Source organism: Pinus tabuliformis, chromosome 4_2 (assembly GCF_031772625.1).
Source record: "Pinus tabuliformis cultivar Carrire ecotype Pingquan chromosome 4_2, CPIR1, whole genome shotgun sequence".
Lineage (NCBI taxonomy): Eukaryota > Viridiplantae > Streptophyta > Pinopsida > Pinales > Pinaceae > Pinus > Pinus tabuliformis.
In genome coordinates, this window is record NC_142304.1 from 349,376,443 (window position 1) to 349,377,982 (window position 1,540).

The 1,540-nt window shown below is 48.4% G+C and overlaps 1 protein-coding gene across 1 annotated transcript; it reads right to left on the reverse strand.

The window, feature by feature from the left end:
• Positions 1–669: 669 nt before the first annotated feature.
• LOC149169344 (uncharacterized) lies at positions 670–1,233 on the reverse strand. Its single transcript, XM_089425163.1, has one exon. It carries the CDS (start codon positions 1,231–1,233, stop codon positions 670–672), a length of 564 nt encoding a protein of 187 aa, XP_089281289.1.
• Between the last annotated feature and the right edge of the window lie 307 nt (positions 1,234–1,540).

The window sequence follows — 1,540 nt, forward strand, 5'->3', positions numbered from 1 at the left end:
TCTGGGGGAGGAGGCGATGAAGGGAAGAGACAGGGAGGAGGAGAGCAGGACTGGGGCCAGATGAGAGGAGCAGGGAGACGAGGGAGCGTATGAGGGGAGGGGAAAGTGCTGACACAACCAAACAACCAGATTGTTAGTATAAAACGAAACACTGAGATTAAAAATGCGTGAGTATACCGTTGATGGAGGACGAGATCCGATCTCCAGGTGGTTGCGCCCGTCTTCAAGATAATGACTATGCAGGGAGAAGGCACCAGCAATGCCCAACGAGACAGAGAAAGATGGAATTGCGGGGGGGGGGGGGGGGGTATTCTGCTATAAATAGAGGGAGAGAGGCAGCTTGAGCGGGAGGTCCAGTGATGATCAAATCGGATCCTGAAGTGACTATGAGGCCAGATGGAGATTTTACTGCACGCGATGAAGATATTGGAATGATTGTCGTCTGAGCAGAGCCTGAGGTTGGCGGCGGGGTGCGGATATGACACTAAGTCGAGGCTGAGAGAGGTGACCTGAACGTTCACAGGGGGGCGGTTCTGAAAGAGGAGGGACGGAATGGTGCAGTCGAGGAGATTTGATAGAAGGTGAAGCGATTTGGGGATTGGCGTAGTTCGAGAGAGATGGAGTCTGAGGTGGCTCAGAGTCTGAGGATTGGGAGGTGCACAAAATTTTTTAAGGAATGGCTTTGTCATAGTGCTGATCATTTTCTCTGACTTGGCCGACCTGTCTAGTGGTTGCCTTGTTGGCCTGTTCGTCAGCCTCTCTGTTGCTGCTCCTTAGCACATGTTTAAAAGTGGCTCCATTTAGATCTCTTATGTTGTCGTTGATCCTGGCTTTGATGTTGTTCAGTGCAGCTTGCTTGAAATCCTTCCCCGAAACCATGGCAGCTATAATAATGGCTGAGTCTCCTATTATGAGCGGATTTTGTAGCCCAAGGTTCTTCAGAATGGAGGTTCCCAGGAGAAGACTATAGGCCTCGGCCCTGTTGTTGGACATCATGCCCAATCCCCACTCATAAGTTACTATATTCTTGCCTTGGTGATCTTTGATGACTCCTCCTGCGCCTGCCTGACCCGGATTATTTTTTGAGGCCCCATCAAACTGGAGAGAGGGCCTCTTTTGGTTTTGGATCCATTCTCTGATTTCCTCATTAGAGCCTCTTAGCTTCCAATCAATCTTTTTCTGACCTGTGTTAGCTGCTTTGAAGTTCCTTGTTTCGTAATTGAATTTTCCCATCCATTCTGTTTCCACTGGGTTTCCGGAGTCTTGATCTGAATGAGCTATTCCATTAGCGCTGATGGTCTCCAAGATGAGAGCAATTTTTTTTGCAAGAGTGCTTGAGATGCTGGCCTTTTCATTGTTAAAGATGCTTTTGTTTCGGGCACTCCAGATTTGCCAACAGAGGGTAGGAGGGATACTATTCCACAGTCTTTTGGCAAGGGTTTTGTTTTTCTTGGGGTAAGGATAGCTGTTCCCCCAATTTTTTTGGAGGAGGTTGATTTGAGTGGGCAATTCACCTGTTCTTAACGGGCTAATAATGAGC

Coding starts and splice junctions, on each gene's coding strand:
- LOC149169344 (XM_089425163.1), bottom strand. CDS start 1,233: ATGGGAAAATTCAATTACGAAACAAGGAACTTCAAAGCAGCTAACACA.